Source organism: Triturus cristatus, chromosome 8 (genome assembly GCF_964204655.1).
Source record: "Triturus cristatus chromosome 8, aTriCri1.1, whole genome shotgun sequence".
NCBI classification, from domain to species: Eukaryota; Metazoa; Chordata; class Amphibia; order Caudata; family Salamandridae; genus Triturus; species Triturus cristatus.
In genome coordinates, this window is record NC_140591.1 from 216,962,209 (window position 1) to 216,976,779 (window position 14,571).

A 14,571-nucleotide genomic window follows, 5' to 3' on the forward strand; every position below is an offset into this window, starting at 1 on the left:
TAGGTCTCTATTTTCCAACCTCACAAACGTAATCCGTTTTTTTTCTTTATTGCACTGCAGTGACACTGTGAGAGCATGCACATTGCTCACTACTTAGAAGTGCAGACATCATGCCAAGTGACTTGCATTGTAGGAGAAGGGAAATGCTTTAAAGGGAGCCATTTTATCTCAGTATTTCCCTTCTCTTTTTGCAACGCACTAGCAACATCATCGTGGGGAGATTAGCAGACAGACCACCAGGCGCGCAACGCCCATTGCCCCGGACTCTCTGACACAGCTTCCCAGGCGCACACACAGAGCCACACCCAAGTACTTCACCGGTCTTCAAAACATCATTTTTTTGTAAAGGAGACTCTGTTCTTTTTCACCCCTTTTTACAACCCCTACATTGCTGAAAGAATTAGGCTCCCCCGAAATTTCCCTCTGGTTGCGCCTCTGCAAACGACCACAACAAGGCAACTCCAGCATGAACCTGCTCTCACCTTACACACGGTCTTGTTTTAGTGCTACGAAAACACACACTATGCCTGCCTCACTAAGTTCTCACACCCCCTCTTTAATATGAACATAAAAGCTTTCCAATGACTTTTATATTCCTATACTGTACTTCACATGGAAATACAGAACTCAAGGTTCTCACCAACCCAAATTAGCTCTCTGGTATACTTTCTCAAATATAAGAAGTACAGGTATACAGTATCTGTCAGTCACAGCCACTTTAAAACGGTGTACCTATAAACAACTTGACAAAACGTTAGGTTTCTAAATTAACGTATTACACTTAAAAGCTCCTTTACATTTCTTTCGCTAGATGTACCTTTGTTTTAAACACCACCAGAGAAGGGTGTTGAAGTATGCTCCACAAAGAGTAACTCGAAGCTTCGTTATTCTTTATTAAAAAATCTGCCTGTCAATGCTCTTCGCAAGCCTTTTCAATGCCTTAAGAGGGTAGCTGGATGAGTATAATACGTCGTATTTAAGATTGGGGGCGGACGATGCACGGAAATAAGAACGTATAGTTGAATAAAGTGCGAGTGGATGCATGGCCAGATGCATCAATGGATAGATACATAGATCAATGAATCAATGTATGGATGAATGAATGCAAAGACCAGTACTTACGATAGACGGGTGGGCTGATAAATGCTTAGGATTGATTCTGGGACAGATATATCTATGCATATATAGGCGTATCGCTGCATGAATGGCAAAGTGCTTACTATAGGCGAGTGCGCTCATAGATGCTTAAGATAAGCGGACGAACAGATTTATGTATATATATAAGTAGGAATATATGCATCAATTAAAAGATGGTTGAATGGCGCAGTGCTTGGGATGCATGGATACTGCGCTTTAACTGGGCCGGGTCTGGGAACCAGCACTTATTTTCAGGCAACCTCCAAACGACTCTCTACCAGGCTCTATTTTCGGCCCTCACAAAGATGGTCATTTTATTTATTTTTTTATTACACTGCAGTGATTGCATGCACATCGATGTACGCATGCTTATTTTGATCACTACTGAGAACTGGAGACATCACACTAGGTTACCCTTGTTGTAGAAGAAAAGGAAATCCTTTAAACAATTTTTTTTCCGAACCTACGATAATTGGAGAGGATTTTCTAAAGCACACAATGATACTTATCTTGATTTAGACCACGCCCCAACTTGCATAGCCCACACCGCTTTAAGAGCTTTGCCCCCCTTTTAGATCACCCCCACTTTTTTTCTCCCACTTAGAACCCTAACTACACCATAGTAACAAATGAACAGTGTAACCTTCCATTAAAATCTACAATGGCACCACGTTTCATAATTTTCCATCAACGCTATCAGCCTTCTACCACAGTACAAGAGTGTCTATCAGCATGAAGATGTCTTATCCACAGAAATGTTGTGTAATTTCTGTACCGGTCTGATGGAACACTCATCACCAAAACATATTAAAACATGGGAATTTGCCAGAAAGACATATACCATACCATAAACAGATTCATAAATGGGCACACTGCCACTGCACCACCCTCTTCCCCATCCTTCCTTAACTTCACAAAATTAAAGAAAGAGTCACACCAAACCTAGTAAACACACTATACCAATACAAGAACTTAATTTCAACAACCGTTTACCGGAACGCTCATGAGCAAAGCGTATTAAAACATACAAATTTGCGGGTAAAACATATACCATGCCATAGGGCACTTTATAAGTGCTCCCAGTGGTACTACATCACCTTCAGTAGCTTGACATCTGCACCTTACTAAATTCTGTGTTTTAATCAGAAACATACCCACCTCCCCCACACCCACCCCGCCCTTCCTTAAACGTACGAAATCAAACAGAAACCCTCACCATTCCTAGTAGCGCCACTATACCCATACACAGGCTTAATTTTAACAGGTGTGTGCCGGAACACTTATCAATAAAAAGTATTCAAACATGCAAATTCGCGGGAAAAACAAACAATACCATAGCACGGTTAATAAATAGGCCCTATCAAACTACATTACCTTTACTAACTACACATGCCCACGACACAAATGTCCGTCTTATAATGAAGCAACATACGCACATCCCCCACCCCCACCCATACCCATGCTTAACCTTACGAAATCAAACAACGAGCCCCTGCACTCCCGTTACCGCCACTATCGCCATAGATAGACAATGTCAACAGGTGTCTGCCGGAACGCTCATCTGCAAAAGCTATTAAAACTTACAATTTTGCAACTCAAACATACACCATACCATAAGATGGTTTATAAATAGTCACCGTACCTCTACACCACCTCAACACCCGCCCTTGCTTAACTTTACGCAGTACAAGAAAGAGCCCAAGCAAACGTAGAAGTACCACTATAGCCATACACAGCCTTAACTTCAACAGATGTCTCCTGAAAAGCTCATCAGCAAACCGTATTAAAACATGCAAATTTGCGGGTAAAACATATACCATGCCAAAGGGCGCTTGATAGTGGTACTACATCACCTTTAGTAGCTCCACATTTCCAAGTTACTGTATTCTGTATTTCAAACAGCAACATAACTACCTCCCCCACACCCACCCCTGCCCTTGGTTAACAGTATGAAATCAAACAGAAACCCCCCATTCCTAGTAGCGCCACTATACCCATACACAGGCTTAATTTTAACATGTGTCTACGGAACACTTATCAGCAAAAACTATTCAAACATGCAGATGCGCAGGTAAAACATAAACCATCTCATAGCACTGTTTATAAATGGGCCCAGTGAAACTACATTACCTTTAGTAACTACACAAGCCCACGTTACAAATATCCGTCTTATAATCAGCAACATACGCACATCCCCCACCCCCACCCATCCCTTGCTTAACCTTACAAAATCAAACAACGAGCCCCAGCACTGCCACTATATCCATACATAGACTTCATGTCAACAGGTGTCTGCCGGAATGCTCATCAGCAAAACCTATTAAAACCTGCAATTTTGTAACTCAAACATACACCATACCATAAGACGGTTCATAACTAGTCACAGTACCACTACAACACCTCAACACCCGCCCTTGCTTAACTTTATGCAATAAAAGAAGCGCCACTATAGCCAAACAGAGGCTTAATTTCAACAGATGTCTCCCGAAACGCTCATCAGCAAACGTATTAAAACATGCAAATTTGCGACTAAAACCCAGTAGGTAATTTATTAATTTAGTAGCAGGAGCCCGGGCCGATTAAAAGTGCAGCGTCAACAGCAAACATCCCAAGCTGCCCTCTTCTTGTGATGGCCTAGAGTACACTGTCCCTTTGAGTGTCCTGTAATCATTATGTTTATTACTATGGTTGTTCTTACTTAATATGATATACTTGTCCTCATTCTGAAACAGACATCTACTGAAGCTAGTGCCTAAAATCTTTTTTCACATGGTAGAAACAACAGAAAAAGAAACACCATTCAAGAAGGGAATCCTGCCCGTGTAGATCACGCTTCCCATCATGATAAATTCCACTACTGTTTAAAACAAAACATTTAAATCGTGCCTTCATCTTGCAAACAAAGGAGTATATGTCATGCCCAGGCAAATAAAATATTATTCCTTCACATCTTTAAGCATTCCCTACAAATTCACAGCAAAGGATTCATTTTCAGTCACCCTCACCACCGTTGCAAGATACACACAGTGTTCACTGCATGTGCATAATGATTTCTACAAAGAACATAAACTTGAAAGCCATTCATGGTTTCTTTGAGCCCGATGAGTACGAGGCTCTGTTCAATGGATCTTCCATCTTCCAGAGTCACTGCTTCCACCAATGCCGAGCACGCAGCCCCACAGCTGGCTGCCTTGTACTGGAGGTAGGATCCCCATGATTTTTACAGGGCCCTGGGAACAATGACAGTACCCAGGGATACATTCCCAGGTCCCACCGCCCAACCAAAGGGGAATCTTGTGTATTTACTCACTGGTACGCCATTCTCTTTTTGTTAGGAGTCTTTGCGCAGCCCAAGGAAAATATTCCTAAAGATTACCATTATCCCTTAGTTCTTGGGGACTCTGCGTGTCTTGCCACATACGGCCAGCAGACAGGGAGGAATAGTAGGGACTCCGTAAGACTTGTGGTGAGAAACAACAGGCCATGCTGCCAACCCACCACCACCCTTCCTAACTCCCAGACATGTTAAAATTAGGCAGCAAGTAGAGCCGCCAGATTTTTACATTGTGTATGTTTGGCTGGCAGTTAACAAGGTCAAAGGTGGAATGCCACCACTTGATTGTATTGTATTGTATTGTATGAGATATTTATATCGCGCAACTATCACCCCACGGGTATCCTGGCGCATAGAGACCATGATGACATAAGGCAACCAAACGATTCGGCCACTAGACGGGAACCTACTAGCTGTTTCTGGCAAATAGCCATGTCTTAAGGTTTTTCCTAAATGATAGTAAAGAGTCTACTTGTCTAAGGCTTAGGGGAATTTCATTCCATAGACAGGCTGCTGCCAGGCCGAAGGCTCTGCCCCCTAGCTTTGTCGAGTTAACTCTGGCAACAGACGCCAGGCTTTGGCTGGCGGACCGAAGAAGTCTTTTGGGCACATACCAGGTAAGCCGTTCTTGTAAGGAGAGCGGACCGGAATCATGGAGTGCTCTAAAGACAAGACATAGAGATTTAAAACTGACTCTGTCCTTGATAGGAAGCCAGTGTAAATCCCTCAGTGCCTGCGTCGCGGAGGAATTACGCTGTCTCTTAAGGGCCAGTTTAGCTGCCATCGACTGGACTCTTTGCAACCCCTGTAGAATGTACTTGGGAGCACCCAGATACAGGGAGTTGCAGTAGTCCAGTCTACTCATGATGATACTACGGACCACCAAAGGCCTCACTTCACTGGACAGTAGAGGGAGGATCTGACGGAGGGCTCTCAATAGTGCAAAGCATATGCCGATTGTTTTATTGGCCTGGGTTTTCATTTGAAGGTCTTCATCAAACATGACTCCCAGGTTACGCACCGTCCTTGATGCCTCTATAAGGGCATCCTCTGGTCTGAGCCTGAATTCACCTATCAGTTGTCTAGACAGTCTCGCTGCACCACAGTACAACAGCTCTGTTTTCCCCGCATTAAGTTGGAGAGAATTAACTCCAAGCCAGTCTGAGATCTGCCCCATGCACGCCTGAAAGGAACTCATGGATACTGCATGCTTTCCGTGGATGGAAAAAGACAATTGAATGTCATCGGCATAGTTGATAACATCAATCCCAAAAGATTTTATGATGGGGATCAAAGGGCTTAGATAGACATTAAAAAGAATCGGGCTGATTGCTGAGCCCTGGGGTACTCCAGAGCATACTGGAGACCATGAGGAGACATAAGGCACCATACTGACCGCCTGCTGTCGACCTGACAGATATGATTGAAACCATTTCAGGGCACATCCCCTTACTCCAATACTCTCTAGTCTTGCCATCAGTACTGCGTGGTTGACCGTGTCGAATGCGGCCGACATATCCAGTAGGACCAACACTGAAGAGGTCCCACTGTCGGCTCGCATTCTCAACTTATCCATCATTGTGATCAGAGCGGTCTCCGTCCCATGCCCTGGCCGGAACCCAAACTGGTCCCTGTCCAGGAGAAGATTATCCTCTAAGTAGCATGACAGAGACCTGCTGACCAACTTTTCCACGATTTTAATAGGGAAAGGCAGCAATGATATAGGGCGAAAGCTAGCTGGCAGCAAGGGGTCCAGGGATGGCTTCTTCAACAGGGGGGTCACCATCGCTTGTTTCCAAACGCCTGGTACCGCTCCTTCATTCAAGGATTGGCAACAGATGAGCCGTAAGGCCGGAAAAAGGATGGGGCCGTGATCCTTCCATATTTTATGAGGAAGGGGGTCAAGAGGTGATCCAGATGAGACCTCCAATGCTAAACTGTTGAAAAGATCCTCTGTGAGGGGTTGGAAATTTTCCAGCGATGTGGTCGATCTATTGTCCTTGATAGTTAAAGGTGAGCCCTTAGAATCAGAAACAAAGCCCCCCACAATTTTGGCCACCTTATCAATAAAGAAGGCGGCAATCTCATTGCAGAGCCTTTGTGATGGCTGGATTCCATTAGCCGTACACCCAGGGTTACTAAGGTCTTTAACAATTTTGAAAAGAGCCTTAGTACTATTGGGCGCCTGTAAGATAGAGTTGGCATAGAACTGTGCCTTGGCTCCCCTAATGGCTTGATTATATTGGGCTTGGGCTAATCTGGACGCTGTTTTATCTAACTCAGAGTATGACCTCCGCCATCTTCGTTCTGCCTGCCGGCGGGCAGTATCTCCACCTCCGCCTCTCTTTTGTACACCAGAAAATAGGGGTCTCAATAGATTGGGAGCAGTGGCATAGCTGAGGGGCAGTCCACCCCGGGAGGGCAGTGATTTTTGGGGCGATAGCTGTGTCTGTCAACTACCACCCTCCCACCCCACCCCCGAGAACAAGTCATCCTTCGGCCAACCCCCCCGTCCCGCCCACCCAACAAGTCTTCCGTCAGACGCCACCCTACTCCGCTCTTACCTGCACCCAGGCAGCAAACTTAGGGACCGCCCCGGGTGGTAGTGCGTCTAGCTACGCCGCTGACTGATACAGGAACTTTGAACCTCTTCAGAAAATTAATTGAAAGGCAGGACAATGACAACACTGTTTAAAATATCCAACTTTCAGGAACCTTGTGCAACTTAACAATTTTAGAGAAAAATCCTTATTTAAAAATAAAAATAAAAAATGGAGCCTTCTGTGTCAAAGTCAAGCCAAGTGATATTCAACCAGCCGATGCTCATCTACCATTTCAAGTGCAAAACAGAGGCGGGCCAGAACCTCTTTCAAATTAGGACAATATTGCATTCTCAAACCCAATTCCACCTTTCCAGATGGCTGCGGTTGTTGTGCATACAAGTGATTGAAGGTGAAGGCATCTACATACATAGCTTCTTCATCTAAGTGATCATTGATTATCGAAAGGTCCTTGTACTTAGCCTTTTTAAGACATAATCAATCTTCAAATTTATCACTTTCACCAAAGTAGGCTGAATTGATTCTGAGATGAATAGTTACTCACAGGTCATGCAGACTAGAAGTGATCTCACACAGAGCTCACAGGGCAGCCTCCACTTTTTCTGGACCTTCGATAGAAGAGGTGGAAGGATGATCTCTGCTGGCACGTAGAACTGGATTGCGTAGGTGACAAAAATCCCAAAGGAGTACAGAATTTTCACCAACTGGTACAGCCTTTTAAAAACAAAAGCATTTAACAAACGCATTACATTTGTAGTCATACCTTACAATGGGTTCATTCTTTTATTATATATAGTTTTATATATAGTTTGGCAGTATTTATCATATTCTGAGTGTATAGATAGTACATCATTAGGTATAACAACAATTCATAAACATACAGTTTAGAGCTCAGTAATGGAGCAGCATTTTATTTTACAATAAAAGCTGCACCTGTTCACGCTATTCCCTTTTATGACTGGATCCCCACAAACTTGGTACTACCAAAAGCTCACTGAAGTGCCAAGTAACACCTTTTTATGCTTGGGCTTTAAGCGAATAACAAGGTTGAACAGTCAAGAGTTACTCTTGCAGGGTGAAGTAAATTTACAAACCCAGATACAGGTAATAAATAATTAAATATATATCTAGATTAAATTGTATTTATTTACTGTGTTTGCCAAGCTTCATTGCGAAATAAGTAGAGTGCCCAGTCAGTGTCAGTACATTTAAAAGGAGAAATATCATTTTTACTCACTGGTAAGTTCAATAGTTTAGTAAAAATGCTTCTATTTGATCAGATTACCGCCTACAATAGCCTCCCGATACAGCTTCCTCACCTTCGGCTCTTTCCTCTTTGCTTTGCCTGCTCGCACTATGAGCCTGATCTGTCCCCTTTCATCACTAAAGTTACTAATCTGTTTGACAAGAAGTCCTCAGACATTTGTTAGTCCGAGAGTTTATTGCCATCCACCTCCAGCCAGTTAAGTCTTGTATCTTCCCTTCTACTATCTGCCGGGTAGAATCTCAGACCCCCCCACCCGCCCCAGACTCCAGCTGATGACGTCGCAAGATTGAAGGGACAGCAACCTGTTAAGATACAGGCCACAACACAGTTATACGTGTTAGTAGAAGTTGTCTTTTCCTCACGCCTCAGAGGAAAGATCACTTGCTGTTATGGTTGGTAGTTCTTGCCATGTACTTATGCTTGGTTTGATGTCTGCTGTGGTGTATTTCATTCTTCTCAGTGCTATGAACCTAGTATTTGTATACTTCCTCCAAGATTAACGAACTGTGATTATATGCTGCTTGTGCTAGGGTTACCATATCAAATTCAAATAAAAATTCCTCAAATAAAAAATGCAACAGAGTCACAGGTAAATTCCATATTCTCAGAATAGGGCTAGACTTCTTGTAAGGACCTCAACCTAGTCGCCCCACACATTTTAAGAAGAGGGCACAGGAACACCCACATTTTCTATTTGAAAATGAAGCCCAGGTGCTCAGACTTTGGCTTACTTTTGCAAAGTCATCCTGTGTCCTGGGCACCCCCAACTTTTTGCTGACTGGTACTGGTGGTAACGGACTGTGACTGACCCTGGGCTCTGCCTAATCAGGCCCAGGGCCAGTGCTATGCTGAAAGAGACACTTAGAATACAGTGAAAACACCTACATACACTAGGTACACTATGGGTTGTAGTACCCGTGTGATTGGCATGACCTACCCTATAAGGGCAGGGGGGATTGAAACTACCTCTAAGTCCCTAGCATATAATAGGGCATGGGAGTTTAGAGGCCAGCAGCACTTTCTGCACCTGCATGTGTGCACTGCTGAGCCTGAGGTCTGTTTAAAAGCAGGCCTGTGTTGCAGGACTGCTTTTAAAATGTATATTGTGTCCAAACTCGACTTTGTTGTTAGGGGCACTTAAAATAGATAACCTACAATATTTTGGCATATTAGGTACCATATATATATGTGCACAAAATGGCCTGAGGAGATTTAAAAGACCAGCGAGGGCAAACTCCCCAGTTGCAATAACTCAATTCACACAGAGCCCTCTGGTCTAGTACAGCAAGAGAACACAAACAGAGCTGACTTCAAGTGGGGTGTCCCTTTTAGAGCTGGTTTCTCTCACCCACCAATGGTGGCGTGCTTCATCACTGTGAATCCTGCTCGCACCATGAAGCCTAGTTATGGTGCGGGCTACAACCTCCTCGCTGCGAGGGAGGAGCTCAGGGATGTTTTATATTAGGGGGTTGTTACTAAAACCCAATGTGAACTAGCAGGGTGTCGTGTGGGGTGCGGTGCAAGTGAGTGAGTGAATTAAAACTAACTACAAGGTTAACCTCTTGACCTTTATTCTGGCTACCTTGTGCTAGGGTTATAAACAGAAAGGACGACTGAAAACATTATATTCAGTCGTACTCGAAAATGATCGACATGTTTCAGCCAAATGACCTTGCTAGTATTGTGGCTTTCTTCAGGATCTCTATATTAGCTACTGCCATGAAAAGTAAACAGGGTGCAATGAAAATTGCATCAGTGTATTAAATAAGAATACAAAACCAGTGATCCAGGAAAATCATCAGAACAGATTCAACGGTAGGACCTGTGAGTAAAGCATAAGCAACATACCAAGCAATATTAATCAATTTATAATTGTGAGATACATAAGCCCATATTTGACAAATCAAAAATGTGAAGAATTTTAAACCATATTTATTCATACATCCGTTATGAAAAAACAAACATCGCTGCCACAAGAAACAGCCAAACTATGTCATTTTAAAGAAGATGTCATGCAATTCTGTGAGACGTTGTAGCATTGTAGCAAATTGTCTACGATTAGAGCCACTCCCCTGCAATAGTCAGGCACAGTGCCCCATCTGTCCTTGGCAATATTGCCTACGGTGCAAAAGCAGCTCCAACCTGTTAGGTAAAGGTTGTGGCGTTAATTATATTTCTCGAGTTCTGTTGATAGTGACAAGCATCAAAAAGAAGTAGAGACCAATTCAACTCAGTGGCAGAAGAAATTTGAAAGCGAATGTGTGTGAATTCCATACTCATGATGAACCGATTTAGAAAATGAACGTTAAAGTGTTATGAAACCCACACCCAGGTGGGTGGGGGACAACTATTTGTAGCATAATATCAAGTTGTGTCCATAATCAGAAGAAATTTCGTTTAAGCCATTCCTTTTCCACTACAGCCATTGCGCTTTGTGCCCGATATTATACGAACTCCAGCCACAGTTACATAGAAAGCTGCTGACACCAAGTAAAACAGTAGCAAGCTTCTAGAGAAAAACTAGATATCACTGGATGAATCGCACTCATGTTTTAACCAAGGCGATGCATCAAACATCTGCTATATATACAATTTGCTAAAATACCTCAAATGGTAAAGCTTAAAAAAGGGTGTGTCGCTGCTCATAGCGAAAACACATCGTAAAGTTCCAGAAAGTTAACAGGACTCTAATGGTGCTCAGTAACTGCTACTAGCATTCTAATTCAATTGCAAACGACAACGGTAGAAGCACTTTTCTTGTATGTAACTATGGCTGGAGTTCGTATAATATCGGGTACATAGCGCAACGGCTATAGTAGAAAAGGAATGGCATAACACTTTTTTAAAAAAATTCTGATTATGGACACAACTTGATATTATGCTACAAATAGTTGCGCCCATCACCTGGGTGTGGGTTTCAGACCACTTTAACGTTAATTTCCTTGGTTGGTTCATCATGAGTATGGAATTCACACACATGCGCTTTCATATTTCTTCTGCAACTGAGTTGAATTGGTCTCTACTACTTCTTTTTGATGCTTGTCACTATCAACAGAACTCGAGAAACACCTCTAATGCCACAATCTTTACCTAACAGGTATGAGAGCCATGTTTGCACCTTAGGCAACATTGCCAAGGACAGATGGGTGGGTCACTGTGCTTGACTATTGCAGGTGAGTGGCTCTAATTGAAGACAATTTGCTACGATGCTACAACATCTCACAGAATTGCATGACATCTGCTTTGAAATGACATAGTTTGGTTGTTTCTTGTGGCGGAGATGTCTGTTTTTTCATAATGGATGCATGAATAACTGTGGTTTAAAATTCTTCACATTTTTGAATTGTCAAATATGGGCTGATGTATCTCACAATTATGAATGGATTAATATTGCTCGATATGTTGTTTATGTTTTACTCACAGGTCCTACCGGTGAATCCGTTCTGATGATTTTCCTGGATCACTGGTTTTGTATTCTTATTTAATACACTGATGCAATTTTCCTTGCACCCTGTTTACTTTTCACGACAGTAGCTAATATAGAGATCCTGAAGAAAGCCACGATACTAGCAAGGTCATTTGGCTGAAACATGTCAATCACTGTCGAGCTCGACTGAATCTAATGTTTTCAGTTGCCCTTTCTGTTTTTAACCCTTGCACAAGGTAGCCAGAATAGAGGTCAAGAGGTTAACCTTGTAGTTAGTTTTAATTCACTCACTCACTTGCACTACACCCCTCATAACACCCTGCTAGCTCACATTGGGTTTTATTAACAACCCCCTAATATAAAACATCCCTGAGCTCCTCCCTCACAGCAAGGGGGTTGTAGCCGCTACCATGACTAAGCTTAATTGTGTGAGGAGGATTCCCAATGATGAAGCATGCCCCCGTTGGTAGGTGAGGAAAACAGTCCTTAAAAGGGACACCCCCTTTAAGTCAGCTCTGTTTGCGTTCTCTTGCTGTACTAGACCTGAGGGTGCTGTGTGAATTGTGACATATTAGGTTCCCCATAGGGTCTTCCCTAGGTGTCCCAAGGGTGGGGGGTCAGGTACTTATAAGGTGGACCCTTATGAAATGAGTTTTATATGCCCTGGGTTAAGTGAAATCGCACAGTTCACTCCCCCACATTGTGATAAAGTGCTGCACAACATCGACATTGGTGCTAGGAGCACTGTGGAGGGAGGATCTGCAATATTTCTACATATTCAGAACCCCTAAAGTCACCCCTAGGTGTTCCAGGGGTTGAGGGTCCTGAAGATATAGGCAGAGCACTTACATGTTTTATAAGCCCTGGTGCAGGAAAAATGGTACAAGTCATTTCTCCCATTGCAAATCCCCTGCCACAAAGGTTAGCATGGCAAGAAGTTATTAACTATTAACTCTTGATAGAAGAAGGCTAAAAATACCATTCAAAGACTTCCCAGAATGGTATTAATAAACTCAACAATATGATATTGTTGAATTTCTCCTAAAATGGACAGTCAAGAAGTTATAAGACTTTCTTGTCTGTAAGCCCAGATTCAGCCTTCTAGTGGTCTGTCCTGATTGGTCAGAGTTAAGTGGATTAGCCAGGCTTCTTTGAAGAGGTGATAAAGAGCCCCTGGGATGTCCAGCTCTGCTGGGAGGGCATTGTTCTGTTACACAGGAATGCCAGAGCAGGGGGAGGAATCAAACAGTGGACTTCAAGGGAAAGGGAAGACACCAGTGTCATTTACAACTCTACTCTTTTAAACCCAGCCAGATGCTAGGCTTTAGGAAGGAATGAGCAGATGCAAGGGGGAGAGACTATGGAGATTAGCCATCCTAGGGATGTGTTTAACCAGCTCCTCTCTCCCTGCTGGAAAATCAGCCATTATGAATTTGGAAGAATTGGTGCACTCTGGGACAAAATAGTGCCACACTCTGCATGAAGTGGTCATACCTTGGGGTGGTACCCTACTGTCAGGAAGGGTCTGAATGCTATTATCACGCAGCGCAGTTCTTTGGGACTGCATCGGGTATTGGTAAAGCCCTCCCTCTGCAATTGTTGGACAAGTATTTAAAGGCATTGGACTCCACTCTAAGATGGCCGCCGAGTTTTCCTGACTGGCCCATAACGTTAGGAAGTCTCGCGGGAAAACGAGATTTTGTTTCTTCACGAGGCGCGTCTTGTTGCGCACTTCAATTTAGCCATAGCCGTGTGAGGGAGCTTGAGCCCGCGCTCCTCACTTAAAGAGTTTCTTACACAGTCATTTAGTTAGACTTCTCCGGTCTTCTGACTGCGCATGTAGACAATCCTAAGAGAAGATTGTTTTGCCGTCTTAGTCAGAGTTAAAAGTAATATTTAGACTGAAGGTCGAACCTGCACCAGAGTTGGAAGAGAAACAGCGGAAGTGTTAATCAGAGCTCCAGAGAATCCTAGAGGTAATCCAGGGTCTCCTTACTCCGGTAGGCTTACCGTCGAGTGAAGGAGACCGACAGCAGTATAACGGTGAGAAGTGAGCGTTCCTCAACAACAAGTAAGCTGACCACAGAGAGACTTGTGCGCTGTTCATCTTCAGTTCAGCGGAACTTCTGACTCAACTGCTCTTGCTCTTTCCCTTACCTGCCTTGCGATTTTCCTTTTCTTTCCCTTCCTCCTGTCTACCCTTACCCGGTCCCCTCCTTTTGCACGAACCCAATTAAGCAAGTGAGCACAGAGACTTCACATTAATCTACCTTTTCAAGCAGCAAAAGACTTCAAGTTGAAGAAGGAACTAAGTAGGTTCCAAGAACTTCAGTTACAGATTTAGTTACTAACTAGGAAGGCAATAAGATAGGTAAGAGAGAGAGAGAGATTACATAGGAGAGGAATAGAAGCAGGAAGAAAAGTGAAGTTTAATCTAGTTGTCTTCTGTGTGTATTCAGGTCTTCCAGAAGAACGTTAACCAGAGAAAAAAACCGAACTAAGATATAAAGAGAGGCAATACTCCTGCAACAGATCTGGTAGGGGAAAAGTCCAGAGAGAAAGAGAGTAAGGGAATTGCTAAGTAGTAGAGAAAGTACTGAATGGGATTTTGTCTCCTTCTGTGCACTAGGTCTTCCTGAACAATCGCTGAAAAGCAGAGGAGGGAGCCAGACCAGCTCGAGTGTCTCTTTTCTGTCCACCTCCCCTTTCCCCCTGCCTGGAGCAGCTGAATTAACGCAGTGAGCTCTGGGAGGTGGGCATTGGGAACTAAACTTCATTCTGCCTCCGTGAAGAATTCCGTCCGGCCCTCTTGACAGATTGGAGTGCCCACGAGTTTCCTTCACCT

At 43.5% G+C, this 14,571-nt stretch overlaps 1 protein-coding gene across 4 annotated transcripts in view; it reads right to left on the bottom strand.

Moving 5' to 3' along the window:
• SLC36A4 (solute carrier family 36 member 4) overlaps window positions 1-14,571 on the bottom strand; it is a 1,249,299-nt gene that overhangs the window by 525,479 nt on the left and 709,249 nt on the right. For all 4 annotated transcript variants that reach the window (XM_085621384.1, XM_085621386.1, XM_085621383.1 and 1 more), the window contains one exon: window positions 7,577-7,746. In XM_085621384.1, the coding sequence (XP_085477510.1) occupies window positions 7,577-7,746 (170 nt within the window). The remainder of the gene's footprint in view (window positions 1-7,576; window positions 7,747-14,571) is intronic.